The sequence below is a fragment of the Xenopus tropicalis genome, chromosome 8 (assembly GCF_000004195.4).
Source record: "Xenopus tropicalis strain Nigerian chromosome 8, UCB_Xtro_10.0, whole genome shotgun sequence".
NCBI lineage: Eukaryota > Metazoa > Chordata > Amphibia > Anura > Pipidae > Xenopus > Xenopus tropicalis.
The window spans coordinates 82,697,252-82,718,232 of NC_030684.2; the positions used below are offsets into that span (position 1 = coordinate 82,697,252).

General features: G+C 40.4%; 1 protein-coding gene across 4 annotated transcripts in view; it reads left to right on the forward strand.

Moving 5' to 3' along the window:
* The window catches only part of tmem63c (transmembrane protein 63C), a 44,936-nt gene extending 32,193 nt beyond the window's left edge, over window positions 1-12,743 (forward strand). For 3 of the 4 annotated variants that reach the window (XM_012967787.3, XM_012967788.3, XM_012967789.3), the window contains 11 exons: window positions 2,149-2,271; window positions 2,367-2,520; window positions 3,294-3,400; window positions 3,564-3,650; window positions 4,623-4,688; window positions 5,203-5,365; window positions 6,015-6,120; window positions 6,537-6,704; window positions 7,168-7,283; window positions 7,909-7,980; window positions 8,481-12,743. In XM_012967787.3, the coding sequence (XP_012823241.1) occupies window positions 2,149-2,271; window positions 2,367-2,520; window positions 3,294-3,400; window positions 3,564-3,650; window positions 4,623-4,688; window positions 5,203-5,365; window positions 6,015-6,120; window positions 6,537-6,704; window positions 7,168-7,283; window positions 7,909-7,980; window positions 8,481-8,633 (1,315 nt within the window). In that variant the 3' untranslated portion in view covers window positions 8,634-12,743. 4 annotated transcript variants of the gene reach the window in all.
* Window positions 12,744-20,981: the final 8,238 nt, after the last annotated feature.

A 20,981-nucleotide genomic window follows, 5' to 3' on the forward strand; every position in this document is an offset into this window, starting at 1 on the left:
AAACAGGCCAGCATCTCACAGAATTGGACATGTGAACAGATTATATAATATCACTGACTCATTGGTAGTGAATTATACATTAAAGGCTGGTAGGGGCTTTTCATTTTTGAAGTGACAGATTTTGAGGCTGATAGGGCACGACATAACTGATTTAAAAATGAAAAATAACATGATCAGAATATAAAATTGCAACAATATCTGGGTGTTATTACTTTTACTGTTTGATGCTTAATGTTTAGGATGCATTACCATGGTTCATATGGTTTTGCAGTGCAGATTACAACATTGCCATGCAGTTGGATCACTAGAGAGGTCTTCTTCAAATAACTTAGGGGCAGATTTACTAATGCACGAACGCTCCAAGCGTATTTTCGCCGACTTTTTAAATGCTTGTGCGACTTTTTCATAATCTTGCGCGAAAAAATCGAAAAGGTTTTCCCGCTGTTTACAATCGTTCGATGCGAAAATTTTGTGACTTTCGCCAATACGATATTATCGTGACTAAAACATTTTTTTCGTAAGCATTTTTGTGATATTTGCAATCATCAGAAATTTTCGTATCCAATCCGAATTTTTCCCATTCAGGATTTGAACTCGTGATTTGATAAATCTGCCCCTTTGTTTAATCTGAATTTGATATATAGGTATGGCTAAATGGCCCTCCATACTACTAAATGTGCTGAGTACTTCATGTGATTAAAAGGGGGATAAACAGATAAAAGGCCTTTACTATGAGCAGGGCACACGTGTTAGGGCACTAAGGAACATAAAATTGCACCCATTAAAGCCTATACACAATACACTTTTGCCACTATCCATAGCAAGAGCAGACCATGCACCTTGTGCAAGGATCAGAGTTCAGCTGTTGAAGGTGAAAGGGAGCCCTGTAGCAGACATTAGGCCAGATTCAACTTAGCGAGAAAAAAGTTTATCACATGAAAACATATGACAAGATTCAATTTGAGATGCAGTTCAGTTTAGAAAACCTTATCTCCCTGTTTATCATGTGAAAACTGCCTTGATTGTCTGGGTCAAAACTGCCTTGACTGGTTTTCCCAATTTGGAAAACTGCACAGTTTTCAATGTTGTGTCGATCAGCCATTCGCCGATCACCACACCATTGCCCTGCCCATTAGGAGAATAGTTTTTTCTCCTTGAATGAATCTCGTCCATAAGTTTTTACGTGATAAACCATCAGATAACTTTTTCTCACTGAACTGAATCTGGCCTGCTATGTGCAAGCCACATTCTGGCTGCCATTCTAGTGTGCAGGACTGGCAGGTGCTACCCCTGCACAGACAGGTGGAATTCTTTTAGACAAAAACATGGCATTCATGAATTTTTTGTACTTTGCACCTTTATATCTGTAATTAATGTAAACTTAAATTTTTAGTTGTCATTAAATAATAAATGCAGTCAGGGTTGGACTGGGCCGCCGGGACACTAGGAGAAATCCCGGTGGATCCCGGAGGCCCAGACCCGACCCCTGCCCGACTGTTCCTCACCTGACGCGTTAAATTTATGTGCGCTCAGGGAGGACATCGGGTGTGGGACCCTGCGGGGGGTTGGGGGGGGGGTTAGGGGACACGGCCTGCGGGGGCACCTGCAGGGCCCCTGGGGCGGGAGCCCTGGTGGGCCCTGCACCCCCCAGTCTGACCCTGAATGCAGTGCAACAAAGCAATCAAATGTTCATATAGTCTAAAAAGTGTGACACGAGTTTGTTCAATGTGACTTTAAGTGACAGACAGAGAAACAGAAGACAAAATGACAGATAAAAGACACATAAAAGAGTTGTCAAGCTTATATATAAGCAAATATTGCATATATTGATGCCATTCATTAAAGGTACTTTCAATCAAACAGGCTCTTTGCACTTCTGTATATTTGCACTAAACAAAAACAAAAAAACTTTGTACATGCAATAGGGTTTGCTTGGGTTCTTGGCATGCAATTGCGGGTGATTTGTGCCCAAAATTGCACTTTGAACACTGCACTTCAGTTGTAAATAGTATTTTGGATGTTCAAATAATCATGCCATGCAGCAGTTATTTTGTCCCAGGTTAACACACTTTTTACTGTAAGCAGATTAGAAAAAGGGTTATTCAACCAGAAAATTTCAACATAATGAAAGTTTGCTACTCTGTTCAGGATAATCAAAGATTATAACAGACTGCCCTGCCACAGAGCACCTCAGCAATCGTCAGTCACCCCGTTGCTAAAATCACATAAGTGGAAGGTACATTATGCCCCAGCACCAAGTGATATCATTTGGTAAGTCTTGATTTGCACTTAACTCTGATTAATCAGTTTGCCTAGGGATTGGGCACACAGGCTTTTGATGTTATTAATCACTGGTTCTATCTCAGGGAGAACCTGGCGGTGTCTGGAGCATTGTGGTGGTTTCGGTTCTTGGCTTTGAACCTGTTGCTGTTTGTTCTGCTCTTCTTCTTGACAACACCTGCTGTCATAGTCAGCACCATGGACAGATTCAATGTTACTTACCCAGTGGAGAAACTGCGAGTGAGTGCGGCTGCTCCAAGATATTCCCAAAGGTGGATTCTAAAGCAACTACCTCACACAGAACATGGCGCCACCCTTACTTGTGCTCCATGCATGTGTGAGCATATGGCAGCAAAACATTTCAGCTGTACAAATTCCCAGTGCACTGTTACCAGATTACACGTTTCTCTTTTTTTTGTTTTTATTTTTTATCTCTGTTGTCTTGCCAATGTTTGTACTGCCATTACTTGTATTCTGATTTTAGCTCTCTCTTTTCAACAGAACAGTAATCTGAGTCCATATGCCTCTGTAGCCTGTGTAGCCTGTGACCACCATATTTAGTATGCCACCCTTTTCCACAAATTCATCTTAGTCATGCATTCCTTGAAGTATCTCCCGCTACGTGGGCACCTTGGCACTTAAATCATATACCCACACTACACTCCTAATGATTTTATTCTGTTCTCTGCACTGCCCCAGTGAACATCACTGCACATATTTGAAATTCTCTCTATCCACAGGTATCATTCTCTCCTTTTTTATATTCAAAATCTAAATGGCTATCCTCTAGCTCTATCTTCAAACACTGTGTGCCAGCCTCTCACCGTTCTCCCTTCTGCCCACCATCGACCCCGGCAGAATTACACACTTATTTTAAATCATTTTAAATTGTATGCACTGCGTATCACCTTTCTTTTCCCAGAGATATACTCCACATATTTATCCTCATTATGTTACACTCTTCTCTGTGTGCTTATGGATCACTTCTCTGTATTTCTCTTTCGTTCCCACAGAACCCTGTTATCACTCAATTCCTTCCAACGTTTCTCCTCTGGATGTTTTCTGTGTGCCTCCCTTTCTTGGTTTACTATTCAGCTTTCTTCGAATGTCACTGGACAAGGTAACAATAAGATCACAATTGTAGCCCTTTCTATCTTTTTGTTTCTTTCAACCCCCTCATAGTTTTACCTAAATCGCATCTCTATATTCTTACCTTTTTGTATTTCCTCTGCTTGGTTCTTTTTTCCCATATGTATTTCTAACAATATTTCATTTTTTTTCAGATCCAGTGAAAACCAGCACACAATGCACAAATGCTATTTCTTTCTTGTATTCATGGTTATTGTCTTGCCTTCTCTGGGTCTAACAAGGTATGCAAGCTCACCTAAACGGAGCACAGATCCTTGACTTATATTTTCTTTCAAATTCATTAAATTTCAGCAATTTAATCCTTCATGATCTAATCAACCAGTTACATTTCTACCTCTTGAAGGTACATGCACTTAAATATGTTTCCAACTTGTTCTTGATTCTGCATTAGTCTGTTCTTTCTCCCCAATGCATTGTGCTTTCTCGTTCTAAACCTGCGGACTGCATGTTGAATCTAGTGCAATCTAGGCCGTGCTAAACTCAAAAGTGATGGACGGGCGGACGGGCGGACGGGCAAACGGGCGGGGGGGGGGGGGGTGGGTCAGAATAACCTTTGTAGTAAGTAATACTGAAGGCTGATACTTACTTTGGCACTAGTATAAAATGGGAAACACTTGAATGAGTGGAAGAGGTTTTAGGTGTAAATGGAAAAAAGATTAAGAATTGGGGAAAGAGTAGGGATAACCTTTATACTATAGAAAAAGTGAAGGATAGATTAACATAAATAAAAGTAATTACAAATAAATAAATATCAATAAAAATAAATACATTAAAAGTTTATTTAAGTAGGTAGAATTAGAAAGCAGATGGGAGCAGTGAACAGTAAGAAAAGACACTAACAGGGTTGGCAAATTTGCTTCACATTGGTAAAAAACTCTTTTCTCCATGTAAAATAAAAAAGTGAATATTCAACAATTTACCAAGTGCACAAGAATAAATTTGGCCAAAAGAAATTCCTCCAGGTTCAGGCTTTTGGACTGCCATTATAAAGAGTGCAGCTACTTTTCCATCTCATATTCTACGTATTGTCAGTGCTAATTCACCACATACATCATTTCTTTATGGCAAAAATTTTGAATATTTTCTCCAGTACAATTTATATGGGGGGAATACTCTGGAAAATTATTATTATTATTTGTCATTGCACCCTTGCATTGTCTTCTTTTTCTAACCACAGTGTTTTTCTGTTATAGTTTGAATCTATTCTTTCGCTGGTTGTTTGACATTCACTTTTTGGATGAAGCAAACATAAAATTCCAGTAAGTTTTTTCAAGAATGTTTATGACTTCAAACTAAAGCTTCTCTCACTGCCAACGCATCTTAAAGGGGAAGTATATCATCTTTATCAGCATGTCCACAAGTGAACCTTAGTTAACTAAAACCGCTTATAGTTTTATTGAAATTACTGGTTTAAATATTCCTTAGTTCCTTTTTTCTTGTTAATATTGGTGTTTTTTGTTGATTTAGCTGACATAGCATAGCTTTTTATTATGGCTTAAACATGTATTCTATCTGAGCAATCTGAACTCATGATGAAAAACACTTGCAGTTATTATTTCTCCAATATTGTCCTGTAACTTGAAGAATACATACCACTCACAGTGTGCTACCTGCAACTTTACTCTCTGCTATGTAGTCCTTGGCCAGCTGTCTCTAGGAGCTTTACAGCCCTTATGGGATGTTTATTGTAAATGGTTTTTCAATTGCATTATTGTATTTTAACAGTGTCCTCAACTCTAAGCTGTGTTCCAATTGTTACTTTTTTCCCCTCAGGTGTGTTTTCCTTCCCAATAATGGGGCATTCTTTGTGAACTATGTGATCACAGCCAGTCTCATTGGCACTGCCATGGAGTTGCTTCGATTCCCAGGGCTCACAGTGTATGCAGCACGTCTTTGCCTTGCTAGGACAGAGCCAGATCGCCTTCATGTTAAACGGGTACGTACATAAACCGAGGCAATAATACGCAATGCAGAATGTTTGTAAACAAAAGATAATTTTCTTGGCTTTTGTGTACTCTTAACATCTCATCCTAACTGTACTTGTAAAGGAGAACTATAGTTAATATAACTGGTGGTTGCCAAAATGTTACAGGGGCACCTGGTGGGGGGTGTGGGGGGCACCTGGGTTGGCAGCCCCAGTGGACCCCGCACACCCCAGTCTGACCCTACTCCCCAGTGATTTTAACTTTTATTCCCCTTCAATAGCAAATGCTAACTTTGTTGCTACTCTGCCTTTCTATAAAACTTTTTAATATATTCTTTATTCAATAAAGTTTTTACAAATTTTCAAAATGTACACAGTGCAAAAAATAGGAATTGTACAAGTGCAGAAAATGCAAATATGCAATTCTTGCATAAACATTAGTGAAGATTAGCAAGGGGTTGAGGATTAAAATAGAAGGTAGGAAAGTGGAGAATATGGGTCCAGGTATGTCATAGACTGTGAGGTAATAGGAAGACAGCTAACATTGAAGAACTCTAAATAAAAGGAATGGAGTAGACAAGCCCAATAACATATTATAAAGCAAAGTGAGATGTAACACTTCCAGCTTTACATAAGCAAATAAATATTTCTTTTTCTGCAGAACCAAGCCTATGAGTTCCAGTTCGGACTTGAGTATGCTTGGACCACATGTGTCTTCTCTGTGGTTATGGCATACAGCATTACATGTCCTGTAATTGTTCCTTTTGGTGAGTGTACAGATTAGTTTGCTGTGTCTTGCCAGTGTGGTGTTGCCATGGAACCATTTCTCTTTATTATTGCATCTATTTGTGCCATTATGGTTACTGTGCCTAATGATGCCATGCCATGTCTTTACTTGCTTGACATGCCTCTGCCACCACATTAACCATGCCCATGTACCAAGGTCTGTGTATTATGTAGCTCTGCTTGTATGGCAGGTGTCACGGCCATCTTTATGACTTGCCTATGTAAAACATCTCTTTGTGCTGTACTTGTATCACACTTAAGTTTAAGTTTTGTCCTACTTCTCCATTATAGCTTTTCTTATTGTATTTTACCATTTCTCTGTTATCTCTTTTGTACCACAATCTTTGAAATGTCTTTTTTTTTCTAAGTTTTATGTTCTTGTTCCCACTTTTTACAGGACTCATATACATGCTTCTGAAGCATATGACCGATAGATATAACATATACTATGCCTACATTCCTACAAAGCTGAGTCCTGGACTGCACAAGGCAGCTGCCTACCAAATGCTTGCAGCTCCTGTACTTTGCATATTCTGGTTATTGTTCTTCTCAGTACTGCGTCTGGGTAAGCAAGACTACCCCTGTAATCTTTCCCCTTCACATCTCATTTTACATGCCCCCATTTATTGTACCACTCCGTTATTTGAATCTCTTGAATTTATTTATTACATATTTTGTAATTGGAAATTTACAGTATTGAAAATGTACTTTGATGTTAGATGCACTGTTATGCAATGCCATGTTTAAGTTATGTTTAAGTAGTCACCCAATTCATTTGCTGTTGAGCTTTCTGTGCACTAATAAACTTAAAGATTGTGTTTATTTTTTGTTAGAAAGATATTTATATAAATTTACAGTAGTTTAAAAGGGTCTGTCTGTTTTTCTACACTTATTCTTCCTATTACCACTTACTTGGAAATCAGTAAATGTTGCATTGTAACCTACTGTCAAATTGCCTGACATGTAATCCACTTATCCATCTACCATATATATCTTACTTTTCCCTTCTCTGCTTATTCTCATTTTAGGTTCCACGCACCCAGTCACTTTGTTTACCTTTGCTGTCCTCCTCTTTTGTTTACTTTTCTCTACTTTTGGGCTTTGTCTCAAGAAGCTGCAACCAAACAGACCATCCAGTTATCAGGTATGAATAATCCTGTTGTTCCCATCTTAGCTTGGCAACACACAAAGAAGCTTAGAGGAATTCAGGTTCTGGCACCATATGGTTCAGCCTATAAGGCATTGCCAATTGGATATTAAAGCCATTAAAATAATTGTTTTTCTTTATGGCAGCATATTTCTTAATCTATTTTTTCAACACTATTCAATTCTTAATAATTTGACAGCTGACTTGCTGACATAATTGCAGAGGTGACTAGTGTAGTTTTAGTAGTACAGTGCTTTCGGGTAATTTCAGGAGTAACAAGACACACATAAGGGTATAAATCATACATTGTTAAAAAGGCAGTGTAGATAACATAGTTTTTCATTAGATGGTAATGCAGGAAACTGGTCATTCAGAGGGGCCAGGTTCATTTTGGATAGGGTTTCAGGAGCACTCACTTGTCATTGCAGTGTAGTGTGGGGACTTCAAGCCAAGGGCTCAATACCAAGCTATACAACTTGGATATTGGTCCTTTAGTGTATGCAGTTTGAATGCTAGTAATGCAGGGGCTAGTTTCAAGGGTAGGGTACCCAGTGGGGTATACTGCTGACAGAACATGGCATGAAAGCTGGCTGACAATAAATTGTACCAATGTTTATCCCAGATGTCTGAACCCAATGAGGGGATCATCCAAGATACAGAACGAAGCAGCATATCCTCCACAATCCAGTCCAATGTAAGTAACAGAGGCTTGTGTTCTGTTCACCCACTTATGTGTCTCTAACAACATGTGAGTCAGTATTGATCCCTGAAACAAAAAGTGTATATAAGTATAATGGTAGTCATTATTGTTTATGATAAATTTAATGCAAGGAACCCCAGCTCACAGGTAAAATGCATTAGGGTGCTGGAGTGTTTCTTGCATGGCTATTTAGTAGGGGTGCCGTCCCCCTATACTCTGTTAGCAATGGGTTACTTATTTTTGAGAGGTCGGGTGTGCGTATGAGGAAATTTTTAAAATATTAGCATGTCTTCTTTCATAAGGGTAATGTCCTATAGGGAGATTAGTCCCCCCCACCTCAAAAGCCTTTCCAGCGGCAATAACTTTGCATCACTTCAGTTTTCACTTCAGCATGATTTGTGAGCTCAGCATGTTGTCTATAAAATCTTCTCTTAATCATCCTCTCATAGTGTTCTTGTCCTAGGATTAGTTTATTATCTTCTGTCCTTTTCCAGGTGTTTGTAGCTTCTGTCCTGCAAGAGCAAGAGCTTTCTCCATTGGCCTCCCCTGCACATGCCTCATATGGAGCACTGGAGACCCGCACAGACACTCCTGGTGATGAGCAGGAGACAACCCCTGAGTCCATGGTGGGGGATACCTGCCACTGAGTAAATCTAAGGAGTGCCAAACATGACAAGTTGTAGCACGCTCGAAGGATATTGGCAGTGCTTATATTTGGTTTTATTTCTTTATTTTCTAAAGACTTTGTGAGCCAGTAGCAAGCTTCTCCTTGTCCGTGCATGGGCATAAGAGTCTTTCTGTGGGCCAGTTTTAGACAGTCTTTGTCTATATCTTGGCAAAGTTAAGTCAGTAATTGGAGACCAGCACTGAGCTCCTCTCAGGAAAGTGTGGGCGAGAATTGGAGCCGTTCTCCTTGGCAGTGTGTGTGCTATAAAGGAGCTTTGAGCCTGGGCAAAATGCAGACCAGTTTGTTATGAGCAGTACATGGATCATTCTCAGACCAGTGAATTAATTTTCTTAAAATGTTACATGGGTCAGTTCCACTGTAATGGTGCATGTCCATTCAGTATTAACAAGCAAGAGCAAACACAAGACAAATGCCGTTTTGTGATTAACAGCAGCTATTATTTTATGCTGCATTGTTTGTAAAGGGATTCACTAAAATAACTGAGTACTAGTATAAATAGTTCTCTTTATATATTCATTTTGTTGCTGTGTAACAATGCAAAGCGATGCAATTGCCAGTGAGTTGTCAGTCCCATGGTAAATTCAGTATTCAAGAGATCCAGACACTCTACTCTGTCACTGGAACTCCAGTACAAGCTGCATTAGAGACTCATTGCCGGTCTAACCAGCTGCTGCTGCTGCTTATTTCATAATCCTTGCTGATATTTGTCAGGAATGGCGTGAGTAGCAAGACACAGACCCATCATTACAGTACATTGTTATCCATTTAAATGCTCACTAATCAGAAAATCTGAACCTAAAGACATTTGCCTTTATTGAAATGTAAATTGTATTGTTATATAAAACAGAATCACTTTAAGATGCCTTAATATCTACTAGCAAGCTGTGCCCAAGGATCTACAATAGAGACATTATTGTACAGAGAGCTGAGATGTGAAATCTGTAATGTCCTTTGGAGCAGAATGTGACTATGTTGAATCTCTGGGATGTATATACTGTACCACCACTAATTTCTTCATTTTACCCAATCTATCACACATTGTCTTTCTGCTGTCAGTGGCAAATATAGTAGTTACTTGTTCTGCAGAAGAAAATCCTTTTTAGGATTCCCCTCTCTAACATACAGTTATTGGAAAAATATGCTTCAGCCAGGACCCCCATCTGACTCTCCATGCTCCTGAGGCCCCTGTAGCCCTGAGTTTCATTCAGTAGCACTAACTCATAAACTGCCTTTCTGCTCTCTCACAGACATACTGGGAACACATTTAATAAGGAGGCACAGAGCATTTAACCATTCAAAATATGTAACTTTATTAATCACAATGTACGTGAAGGGTTAGTGAGTGAGGGAAAATAATGCATGTGTTTCATATCTCCCAACAGACACTTCATCAGACATAGAAAATAACATTTGCAGTTTTGATACTCACTTATTGTAATACAATTCCATTGACATTTCTGGGATACCATTGGGAATGCTTGTTACCTGAGGTTTTCCAGGGGATATTTGCGCAATTTTTATAGCATGAAGTAAACCTAATGGGGTTGTTTTGCCACCAATATGGATTCATGCAGTTTAGTTACCATCAATTACAAGGTACTGTTTTATTATTCCAGAAAAAAAAGGAAGTAGTTTTTAAAAATGAGATTTATTTGTGTGAGTTGTCAGCCTTTCCATAAATCTGGCTAAGGGGTTCCAGATATCATATCTTTACATTGTGAAGCACCAAGCAGCAGGGTATAGAGAAGAGCCATTGCTAGTACTTCAGCTTTCATACAGCCATTTCTTTTATATTGCTAATTTTACTGGCAGCTACTGCATCCCTTTAGTTTCCATAAAAGTGTAAGACTGAAGTGTAGAGGTCACGGTGCAGAAGGGGGTGGAACTATGGCACTTTCCATAGCTAGATTGTCATAAAAGTAGCAAGGAATATACAGAAACAAAAACAGAAGGCAGGCACATCTGGTAACCGAAAAATGTGAATAAAGTCTGGAACGGCAGCTTGTAGTCTTGATAAAAGTTAATGTTTTATTTCAATCCATATAAAACAACAACAGCAGTAGCCTTACACCTTTCGTACCTAGAGGGTACTTAGTCATAGGCTGCTTTTTCATCACAAAGACATACACTATTTAAAGTCCTGGTGGCCAATCAGGAAATCCCACAAAGGATAGGCCAATCACATTATACTTTTCATTTATTTGCACAACCAATTGTAAAGAGTCACAAAGTAGCCAATCACCTTAGTAGAGAAAAAAACTTTAGTGATGAGTCATAAGTAATTTTTTCTCTACTTTCTCTGCCATGTGCAGTAGTCAGTTGCTTGAGGAGCCAATGAACCTGTCTGTATGTTTTTGAAGTGTGGAAGGAAACCAGAAAATACGGAGGAAGCCCATAAGGACAAAATGACACTATACAGTCTCCTTGCAGATAAAAAGAGGCCCGGCCCAATCTAGCCCAGGTCCCCAGCACTACATAAGCACGTCCTGCACACTCCATAATACCATTAAATGGCTCCTTTTTCTTTCATTTCTAGGCACACACGTTCCGCTTCACACATACATATACACTACCTCTATTTGCCAGCCTAATTCTGCATTCCATCACCACACCTTATTAATATTCAGCTGTAATATACACACTTGCCACAAGGGGCATTCAAGTGCCACTGGTCCTTGAAGCTACCAATGATTGAATGTTAATGTTAGATGCAAGCCTTCCAGACTACCTTTAATTCTAGAATAAGAAGTTGGTTTATTGGCAGGTGCAGGATTGAGGTGTCACTTACTCTTGGGGGTGATGGCACAAACTATATTTGTTGAGTTAAAGTGCTGTTGAAACTGGTGTAAATACAATCTCGATATTCACAGAAATCTGCCAAAATTCTGATTTAACTTTAACCACTTTTCATTAATGGTGCAAGAAAGACAGCTTACAGAAACTTGAATATGTCATTAAAACAAAACAAAAAAGAGAAGAAAATAACAGAAGCAAATACACAGAAAATAACATTTTAATGACATTTTTAAAATGGAGTAAAGATAAATTATCTGTGCCCCCATATTATGCCCAGAACTATGGAGCTGCTCAGCGGTGTTTCCCACCACCTTTAGCGGTGTCGCTTCTGTGTACATACAGACTGGGAGCAAATTTGGGCTCAAAACTGGGATCTTAGGCTTCTGCACATGTTCATAGTAGAGTTTTATGATGGGAAAGGAAGTTACATGGCCTACGATGGTGGTGTGACTGCAGTTCTGGATGCACAAAGGGCCACAGTTCATACGGTACAAGTGTGGCTGGGGAGAGGGCATGACAGATTTGTGCACTGGCACTAAAAGTAGAAATTTGCCTGGTTTCACGTCACCTTTATCAGAAGACAACACCTAACAGGCTGGGACGCTGCTGAGAAGCTCGCCTCAGGCAGCAGCACCATGAGGCTACCAGGGGTGGCAAAAAGCTGCTCCTAGTAACTTCAAGAACCGAGATTCAATACCAGGACCATCAGGTGACTAAAGACCCACTAAGCTACTTAGTAGCAGCTACTTGTCGAGGCTACTTAACACCAGAAAACACCCTGCCATAGACAATACTGAGAATTGCCTCTGCTAAAACACACACAGAGACAATTATCAGTAAATGATCAGCAGTGTCTATTTTTGTAGCTGCTACTAGTAGCTATGTGTGTCTTCACCCTTAGAGGGGACAGACTGGGCATCCACAGTGTTTTACCTAACTTGGGAAGCTGGGTATTTGATAACTATGTTGGTGTTCACTGAAAGAGAATGCTACTGTATAATTATACTCCTTTTCTAAAAGCCAAGGGCACCTATTAGATGTTTTTACCAAGGGCCAGCCCTGACAGCTGGAATTGCTTTGGTACCTACACCCTGGATGCCAGAGATCTGTATTCATTCTATTTTCTGTCTCATTCATTGTTTTATCTCTTCTCCTCAATATCTCCTTCCTCCATGGCTGTGTATTTATCCGTGCATGGGGAGAGGCCCATTTTGCATTTGAAAAAAATATTAAAGAAGTTGCTGATTTTTGCCAAATATAATTTTGAATGAAACTGGTGTTTGTTTTTAGTAATGTATGCAATGTATGCTAAAGCAACACTGTTTTGTATGTTTTGCAATTTACACTGTCACTGAGGATATATTCTGGGTAAGGGGTTTACTGTGAAATTTGGAGCTTAGGTAGGCGGGTTGGCATTCATTATTTAACATCATACAGACCTGTCCTAAAAAGCAGTGGGCAGTCATGCATAATGACAATACATAAATGTGTACCCTCCCATGAAACCCTGCAATGTTGCACCTTTAAGGCAATGCCAAGACTCTTCCTCTTGCCATTTGCTTCTGTACTCAGCGCCCAGACTGCCATCATTTGCAATTTCATTAAAGAAAATTACAGTGAGGGGTACAGCTGTCTGGAAATGTTGTTACATACGTTGTTGCATTGCACAGAAATGCAAAATTTTACTCACCATTCTCTTTGGCTGTTTCACAGGCTGTTCAAGCCTAACAGCTTGCCTCAGCATCTGCACAAACAGGCGCGGTATCAGCCTGTGCCCACACACATGGAGCGGATTTTGGTGTGGAAATGCAGAGTATTAATTTTCTTGTTCTATGTTTAGTCAGTATCAGTGTGCCAGTTCTTTAATTTCTCCTTCCAGTCTCAGGGCCACATGCAGACCCTTGCTCCACATTGCTCAATAGCAGCCTGTGCCTTGTACTACAACATTGCATAATACCAGCCATCTTCCTGTTGAATATACAGTTCTGCCTCAGCGAGATCAGCCCAAGCACCTTGCTGGCTTGTTATAAAGGGATTATAATAAGATAAAAGGGTTATGAAAAGTGACCAGAAAGGTTGTGGCTGGACAAAGAGAGCAAATGGGTCCAAACATGTTGCAAAATGTCATCAGCTGATGTACAACATCTGTATATTTGTATAAATGTATGGTGATTGGCAGATCGATGTAAGGAGGGAAGGGTCCTGCTAACTTAGTAGTATGGGGCCCATGATTACTGTTGGCAGGTCTGATTGTCTGAACAAAGCAGTACTGAGTCTTTTGTGTTTGGTAGCAGCTTAGATAATATATACTTGCCTCAAAAAGTTAGTTAAAAAGTTAGTTTGGACTTTCTTTCTTTATTATCTAATATCCAGGCAATGGGGAGAGAAGGAGGGGGCTGTTCATGGCACACAATGGGAAACCTTAGAGCAGGGGTCCTCAAACTACGGCCCGCGGGCCGGATGCAGCCCCCTGTGGCCATTTACCCACCCCCCCGCCATAGTTTGAGGCCAGCAGAATACAAATGTGCCTTGAATTCATGTACCCAAATAATGACAGTGCAGTAAGGCAAGGCTGCCATATCTTCCCCACTGTAGCACAGGCAATCAAATGCTCAATGCCCATAGTTCCCAGGAGACAAGCATAAAAAGAAGTATCCACTGGGAAAACCTTTCTACCAACAAAGGCAAAGACTGGAAATTCCAGACATTTCTGCCATATTATACATTACCATGTTATGCCTTTTCCCATGATGTATTCATACAGGGTTATGTGTAAAATACAAGCACACATGAAGAGGTGGAATAATAGATGGCTCACAATTAAGCAAATTAAAATGGTAACGCCAGGTGTGAGACCCCCTGATTTGTTGCAGGGGAAGTGGTGCCGGTGCAATGTAGATACATCACTGCATACACATTGAGATCTGTGATTGGCTAAGCCATCAAACATAAGGATTGCTGCCCGATTTGGCCACAATCAAGCGAAGCCCAATCAGATCACTGAGCTACAGCTGCACCGACATTTGGTACAGTCCTTGCCCAGCGGGGTGCCCCATAGATGTTGGGGAAGCAGTCTCAAGTGCCCCATACACAGGCTGACTTGTTCTGGAGGCAGGGCCGCTGCTCCCTATAAGCAGAGTACTCAGTCTGCATAGGGCACCAACTCCCAGGGGGGCAACATCCCAGCTGCTCCAAAAAAAAAACATTTTTATATATTATAACCCCAACACTGTCCCGCCGGTTTTTATAGCGCATCCTGCTGTCCCGGATAGTTCAATCAATCTATGGGGGCAATTCGGGGAACTGTGTGTGTGTCTTCCGTAAAATTTGGGGGAGGGGGCACAAAAGTAAATTTCTGCTTAGGGCACCCATTTGGCCAGCAGCAGCCCTGTCTGGACCCAGTCACAGAAGCATTAACCATCTTCAGTCCTAGTGGGGCCCAGACCAAAGCTGAATCTGTGTAGGTTCTCACTCCCATTAGACCAACAGTCATAAAGGACGTGTCAACCCCAAAAATAATTTTTTGCCTAATAGAAGAAAATGTAATTCTAAGCAACTTTCCAATATCAATGTATTAAAAATTATTAGTTCTTTAAAAGTGATTTGGAAATGTAAGTGCTATTGAAAGCAGCATTTGCTGAACTCCTTGTTGCAAGTGCCAGGCTCCCCCAGCGAGTCAGGTCTGTCAGGCCTACTGCCTTGTGTTACATTGTCTCATATGCCGGAGCCCCCAGGGCAGGGAATAGAAAGGACAGGCAGACATTGCTTCTAATAGCAATTATATATACAAATAACTAAAAAAAAACAATTACAAATATGTGATGAATGTAAATCGCAAAGTTGCTTAGAATGAAGACTCTTTTATTAGGCAAAATCTTATTATGGGGGTTTATGTACTTTTAAGGGCTGCTGTTTCCATCTTAGCGTTCTGTCACTACCTTGCCTTTCAGGCTCCATTTTGCCCTGTAGTCTCCAACTTGGCTTACTGTCTCCATCTAAGCAACTGTATCAATCTTGCCCTACTGTCTCCATCTTGCCCTACTGTCTCCATCTTGCCCTACTGTCTCCATCTTGCCCTACTGTCTCCTTCTTTCCCTACTGTCTCCTTCTTGCCCTACTGTCTCCTTCTTGCCCTACTGTCTCCATCTTGCGCTACTGTCTCCATCTTGCCCTATTGTCTCTATCTTGCTCTGCTATCAGTATCTTGCCTTACTGTCTCCATCTTGCCCTACTGCCTCTAACTTGCCCTACTGCCTTCATCTTGCCCTACTGCCTCTAACTTGCCCTACTGTCTCCATCTTGCCCTACTGTCTCCATCTTGCCCTATTGTCTCTATCTTGCCCTGCTATCAGGATCTTGCCTACTGTCTCCATCTTGCCCTACTGTCTCCAACTTTCCCTACTGCCTCTATCTTGCCCTACTGTCTCCATCTCATCCTACTGTCTCTATCTTGCCCTACTGTCTCTATCTTGCCCTATTGTCTCTATCTTGCCCTGCTATCAGTATCTTGCCTACTGACTCCATCTCATCCTACTGTCTCTATCTTGCCCTACTGTCTCTATCTTGCCCTGTTATCAGTATCTTGCCTACTGCCTCCACCTTGCCCTGCTGTCAGTAACTTGCCCTACTGCCTCCATCTTGTACTACTGTCTAAATTCTGCCCTATTGTCTCCTATTGTCTTTCCAGATATAGAGTTGTGCATAAATAAGCAATGTGCCATTCTGCAGCTCCACTGAGGGAAGCCATTTTGGGACATTAGATACTCTTTGAAGTGCAAACAACTATGGTATTATACCCCTCCAGCTGTGTGCCTAGGGGAATCATGATCAAACAGCAGTATAAGTGGAACTTTAATGGTAAGTTGAGCCATCTGGTGTTACATAACTTATTTCCCCATCAGTCAAGGTTACTCAGCACTTTCCCTTTGCCTTTATGTTCCTGTGTGTGTAATAAGCAGCTGTTGCCACTGGGTGGCAGACCTGAGACAGCTGTAAATGTGCAGCTCAGTCCTGCCTTACGGCTGTTGTTGGACTGAAACTACCAGCATTCTCCTGCACTTTATCCTGGGCTAAAGCATGCTGGGAGCTGTAGTACAGCAGAGTCAGGGATGGATTATTAAAGTAACACTGTTTCATATGAAACACATTGGGGAGCAGATGAGTGTCTACTCAGATGAGTGGCCATGTGGCTTATTTTATTAATAGCCGTTTCATAAAACAGCTCACTTAATGCAAGAAGCTCCTTTAATGAGAATACTCTCTGCTTTGCGTACCTGCTCTCATGTATCACAGAATCAGCAATGGAGACTGGAGGGTATTTCTACATGGCCAAACTACAACTCCCAGAACAGATCAGATAAACCCACATCAACTCTATGCTGGGGGAAATGGTGATATCTGAAGGGCAAGAGTGAGCACTGACCATAGGCGGATTTTCAATAAGGCTGAAGGCTAAGCCTCCCCAAACCTACTTTGGCACCTTAAAACCTGGCTCCGTTTCTGCTCGACTGCCCTACAAATCTTCTCCGGGTTCTGCAGAAATCAGCTGTGCTTTGACTGGATCTTTCTTCTTGTGGATTGTCCAATCAGAGCACAGCTTTCTTGACAGGCAGTAAAATTGACCAGTCAAGGCGCAGATGCAGACAGGGATCGGGAGATTTTGCAAACTGAAGGCAGTGCAGAATTGAAGACTAAAAAAAGAAGAATCTGCAGGCTGTAAACTTTACCCAAGAACCAACTTTGAACTTTTGCTGCAGTTTTCATCCCACAGGCACTATACACAGGTTATATGTTCTAAAGACTGACCCACTAGCTGAATTTAAATTGTTTTTTCTATAATATCCCTATCCCCTACCCTAACAGATGGAGGGTAAGTTAACTTTTCCCCCTGACAAAGCTTATTGTGCTTTTATATATTTGTTATGGTTTTTTGCACTTTCTATTTTTATTTTACTTTTGTCATTGTTTTTTTCCTTTCTAGTTCGTTACAGTGGAGGCAATGTTGTGTATCAGTGCCAGTGTTATACTGCCAGGGCCTGAATATCTGCCATCTGTACCCACTGCTCCTCATGGCATATAATGTGCTGGTTTTGTATATAAAGATTGTGTCTCACTGCATATAATGTGCTGGTTTTGTATATAAAGATTGTGTCTCACTGCATATAATGTGCTGGTTTTGTATATAAAGATTGTGTCTCACTGCATATAATGTGCTGGTTTTGTATGTACAGACTGTGGGCCCGAAATAAGGAGTGCTATTTATAGCATGCGTTAAAAATCTTATCACTTCTTATTTTTTGCTCGATTCACTAAAAGGACACTTGTCATAATTAAGAAGCGATGTTCTTGGCGTTATTTATCTTGCAACGACATATTTTCAAGCAACGTGCTGCGTAATATGTTGTGCGCTGCGTAATATATTGCTTGAAAATATGTCGTCGCAAGATAAATAACGCCAAGAACATCGCTTCTTAATTATGACAAGTGTCCTTTTAGTGAATCGAGCGAAAAATAAGAAGTGATAAGATTTTTAATGCATGCTATAAATAGCACTCCTTATTTCGGACTTTAGTGAATCAGGCCCTGTGTCTCACTGCATATAATGTGCTGGTTTTGTATATACAGACTGCGTCTCACTGCATATAATGTGCTGGTTTTGTATATAAAGATTGTGTCTCACTGCATATAATGTGCTGGTTTTGTATATACAGACTGTGTCTCACTGCATATAATGTGCTGGTTTTGTATATACAGACTGCGTCTCACTGCATATAATGTGCTGGTTTTGTATATAAAGACTGCGTCTCACTGCATATAATGTGCTAGTTTTGTATATAAAGACTGCGTCTCACTGCATATAATGTGCTAGTTTTGTATATAAAGACTACGTCTCACTGCATATAATGTGCTGGTTTTGTATATAAAGACTGCGTCTCACTGCATATAATGTGCTGGTTTTGTGTATAAAGACTGCGTCTCACTGCATATAATGTGCTGGTTTTGTATATAAAGACTGCGTCTCACTGTATATAATGTGCTGGTTTTGTATATAAGGACTGCGTCTCACTGTATATAATGTGCTGGTTTTGTATGTAAAGACTGCGTCTCACTGTATATAATGTGCTGGTTTTGTGTATAAAGACTGCGTTTCACTGCATATAATGTGCTGGTTTTGTGTATAAAGACTGCGTCTCTCTGTATATAATGTGCTGGTTTTGTGTATAAAGACTGCGTCTCATTGCATATAATGTGCTGGTTTTGTGTATAAAGACTGCGTCTCACTGCATATAATGTGCTGGTTTTGTATATAAAGACTGCGTCTCACTGCATATAATGTGCTGGTTTTGTATATAAAGACTGCGTCTCACTGTATATAATGTGCTGGTTTTGTATATACAGTGGTGTGAAAAACTATTTGCCCCCTTCCTGATTTCTTATTCTTTTGCATGTTTGTCACACAAAATGTTTCTGATCATCAAACACATTTAACTATTAGTCAAAGTAAACACAAAAAGCAGTTTTTAAATGAGGGTTTTTATTATTTAGGGAGAAAAAAAATCCAAACCTACATGGCCCTGTGTGAAAAAGTAATTGCCCCCTGAACCTAATAACTGGTTGGGCCACCCTTAGCAGCAATAACTGCAATCAAGCATTTGCGATAACTTGCAACGAGTCTTTTACAGCGCTCTGGAGGAATTTTGGCCCACTCATCTTTGCAGAATTGTTGTAATTCAGCTTTATTTGAGGGTTTTCTAGCATGAACCGCCTTTTTAAGGTCATGCCACAACATCTCAATAGGATTCAGGTCAGGACTTTGACTAGGCCACTCCAAAGTCTTCATTTTGTTTTTCTTCAGCCATTCAGAGGTGGATTTGCTGGTGTGTTTTGGGTCATTGTCCTGCTGCAGCACCCAAGATCGCTTCAGCTTGAGTTGACGAACAGATGGCCGGATATTCTCCTTCAGGATTTTTTGGTAGACAGTAGAATTCATGGCTCCATCTATCACAGCAAGCCTTCCAGGTCCTGAAGCAGCAAAACAACCCCAGACCATCACACTACCACCACCATATTTTACTGTTGGTATGATGTTCTTTTTCTGAAATGCTGTGTTACTTTTACGCCAGATGTAACGGGACACGCACCTTCCAAAAAGTTCAACTTTTGTCTCGTCGGTATTTTCCCAAAAGTCTTGGCAATCATTGAGAGAGTTTTTTTAGCAAAATTGAGACGAGCCATAATGTTCTTTTTGCTTAAAAGTGGTTTGCGCCTTGGAAATCTGCCATGCAGGCCGTTTTTGCCCAGTCTCTTTCTTATGGTGGAGTCGTGAACACTGACCTTAATTGAGGCAAGTGAGGCCTGCAGTTCTTTAGATGTTGTCCTGGGGTCTTTTGTGGCCTCTCGGATGAGTTGTCTCTGCACTCTTGGGGTAATTTTGGTCGGCCGGCCACTCCTGGGAAGGTTCACCACTGTTCCATGTTTTTGCCATTTGTGGATAATGGCTCTCACTGTGGTTCGCTGGAGTCCCAAAGCTTTAGAAATGGCTTTATAACCTTTACCAGACTGATAGATCTCAATTAATTTTGTTCTCATTTGTTCCTGAATTTCTTTGGATCTTGGCATGATGTCTAGCTTTTGAGGTGCTTTTGGTCTACTTCTCTGTGTCAGGTAGCTCCCATTTAAGTGATTTCTTGATTGAAACAGGTGTGGCAGTAATCAGGCCTGGGGGTGACTACAGAAATTGAACTCAGGTGTGATAAACCACAGTTAAGTTATTTTTTAAGAAGGGGGGGCAATCACTTTTTCACACAGGGCCATGTAGATTTGGAGTTTTTTTTTCTCCATTAATAACGTAAACCTTCATTTAAAAACTGCATTTTGTGTTCAATTATGTTATCTTTGACTAATAGTTAACGGTTTTTGATGAGCAGAAACATTTAAATGTGACAAACATGCAAAAGAATAAGAAATCAGGAAGGCGGCAAATAGTTTTTCACACCACTGTAAAGACTGCGTCTCACTGCATATAATGTGCTGGTTTTGTATATACAGACTGCGTCTCACTGCATATAATGTGCTGGTTTTGTGTATAAAGACTGCGTCTCACTGCATATAATGTATGATGTATCGTGTTATAGACAACAAGAAAAAGGAACTGGCACACCTATATAATAATTAAAAATTAAATTTTTATTAAACTTACATAAAAAATTGATTAAAATCACATACAAGGGAAAGGGGGAAAGTTAAAAATCAAAATGACCCTGTGCTTGTTGGACTGAATAGTTACAATATCACTAGCCTATTTAGGTTTGATACAGTTACAACTTACAATACCCACCACGGGTTGTTTATGTTGCAGGGACCGAAACAGAGTAGCAACTTAATGTGTCTAAACTTCGCTACTGTGCAGGCTCCTCTAAAGCCCGAACTTACATATGTTTCTCCACTAGGGGTCAGGATCAGTGCACTGAGTCCCCTATTGACAGCTGCAGCCAATACGTGCTGCCGAAGA